This window comes from Austrofundulus limnaeus, unplaced genomic scaffold (genome assembly GCF_001266775.1).
Source record: "Austrofundulus limnaeus strain Quisiro unplaced genomic scaffold, Austrofundulus_limnaeus-1.0 Scaffold307, whole genome shotgun sequence".
In the NCBI taxonomy this organism is placed as follows: Eukaryota; Metazoa; Chordata; class Actinopteri; order Cyprinodontiformes; family Rivulidae; genus Austrofundulus; species Austrofundulus limnaeus.
This window is the reverse complement of record NW_013952709.1, coordinates 531,811-533,320: the sequence shown is the minus strand read 5'-3', so window position 1 is coordinate 533,320 and position 1,510 is coordinate 531,811. Positions and strand designations below refer to the sequence as shown.

The 1,510-nt window shown below is 38.2% G+C and overlaps 1 protein-coding gene across 2 annotated transcripts in view; it reads left to right on the top strand.

Annotated features, from left to right (window-relative positions):
• cp (ceruloplasmin) overlaps positions 1-1,510 on the top strand; it is a 22,968-nt gene that overhangs the window by 7,320 nt on the left and 14,138 nt on the right. For both annotated transcript variants that reach the window (XM_014021823.1, XM_014021824.1), the window contains 3 exons: positions 440-580; positions 668-712; positions 817-1,031. In XM_014021823.1, the coding sequence (XP_013877277.1) occupies positions 440-580; positions 668-712; positions 817-1,031 (401 nt within the window). The remainder of the gene's footprint in view (positions 1-439; positions 581-667; positions 713-816; positions 1,032-1,510) is intronic.

Genomic DNA, 1,510 nt, shown 5'->3' with positions numbered 1-1,510 from the left:
AGGTGTTTCTGGTCCCAAAAGGTGTTTCTGGTCCCCACCTGTCGTTTTGCTCCTCAGCATGGCTTCCTAAAAACGCTGCAGGATTTCTCAACCATACACGAATGAGTCAACGCAAGGCTTTTGGCATGTTTTTTATTAGAGTATAACATTATAACATGACATAAACCTCAAAAAAGATTTTACATGATATTGCCCCTTACCCATCTTATATTGGGGTGAGCTTTTGGTAAGGTGGAAACATGGTCTCTTTCATCACATTATATCAAATCTATGCAATTATCTCACTGCTTGTACTGTTTGTCTTTTACTGCCAGATTCGTCTCCAGCACCAATCGTTTGCACAAATCTAATCTCTCTAGTCTCTTTTTTAACTTATGGGTCCATTCTCAGAACAAATAAAAATAATGTTTGTGTTTCTGTGCCACTATAATGTCTCCAGGTCCTGTACTTCGAGCTGAAGAGAAAGATACAATCAGCGTGGTGTTTAAGAACAAAGCCAGCCGTCCCTACACGATACAGCCACACGGAGTACAGTACAGCATAGAACAGGATGGAACCCTTTACTACAATGAACTGGAAGGTAAATACATGCATAAATACTGTTACTGACCATTCTGATCATCTTGTGGTGACCTCCATCTTAAGTTTTAAATGTTCTTTTTGCCAGAAACACACACAGCAAAGAAACTACGAGAGCTGAAGAAACAGACAAGTGAGTTTCAGTCTGGTCATAAAGAACAGATTTGTAGATTTAACCAAACATTTGTTTTATGTTATTGCTATTAATAACTTTCACTCTCTGTATAAACACTGCAGGAGTGGTGACTCCTCCCCCAGCTGCTCTGGTCAGACCTGGGACGGTGCACACATATGAGTGGTCGGTACCTGTGGGTGCTGGTCCAGTAGAAGGGGAACCTGACTGTCTGAGCTATTTGTACTACTCTGCAGTCGATGCTATCAAAGACACGAGCTCCGGGCTGGTCGGGCCTCTCCTCATCTGTCGGCCTGGATCTCTGAAAAAAGGAGTGCAGGTGACAGATTAGAACAAAAAGCATCGTTGTTTCAGATTAGAGCTTTTGGAACGTTTTTGTTTATCGGTGTGTGGGGTAGATTTATGGAATGGATTAAATAATGAGCTAAAAAAAATACAAACATGAACCAGCTTAAAAACATGTTTAAGAAGGAGCTTACTGGGAAATATTTGTGTAGGATGGGTGTCTCAATATTATTTATATTAAAAATGTATAAATAATTGTACATCTAAGGATGAGAATGTAAGATTTAAGTGTCATTCAATGTCGTAATAATTTGAGATTATCTGGTGTGAGGACATTTAAATGTTTGTAGCTTATGAGTATGAGAAGGGCAGGGAATCAAAAGATCTTGTATCTTTTACCTGCTCCTTTTCGAACAAATAATGTAAAAATGGCCAAGAATTGATTATTTGTTCGAGAAAGATTCAATGGTTATGTTTCTATTTTACTTTTTTATTTTATTTTATTTTATTTTA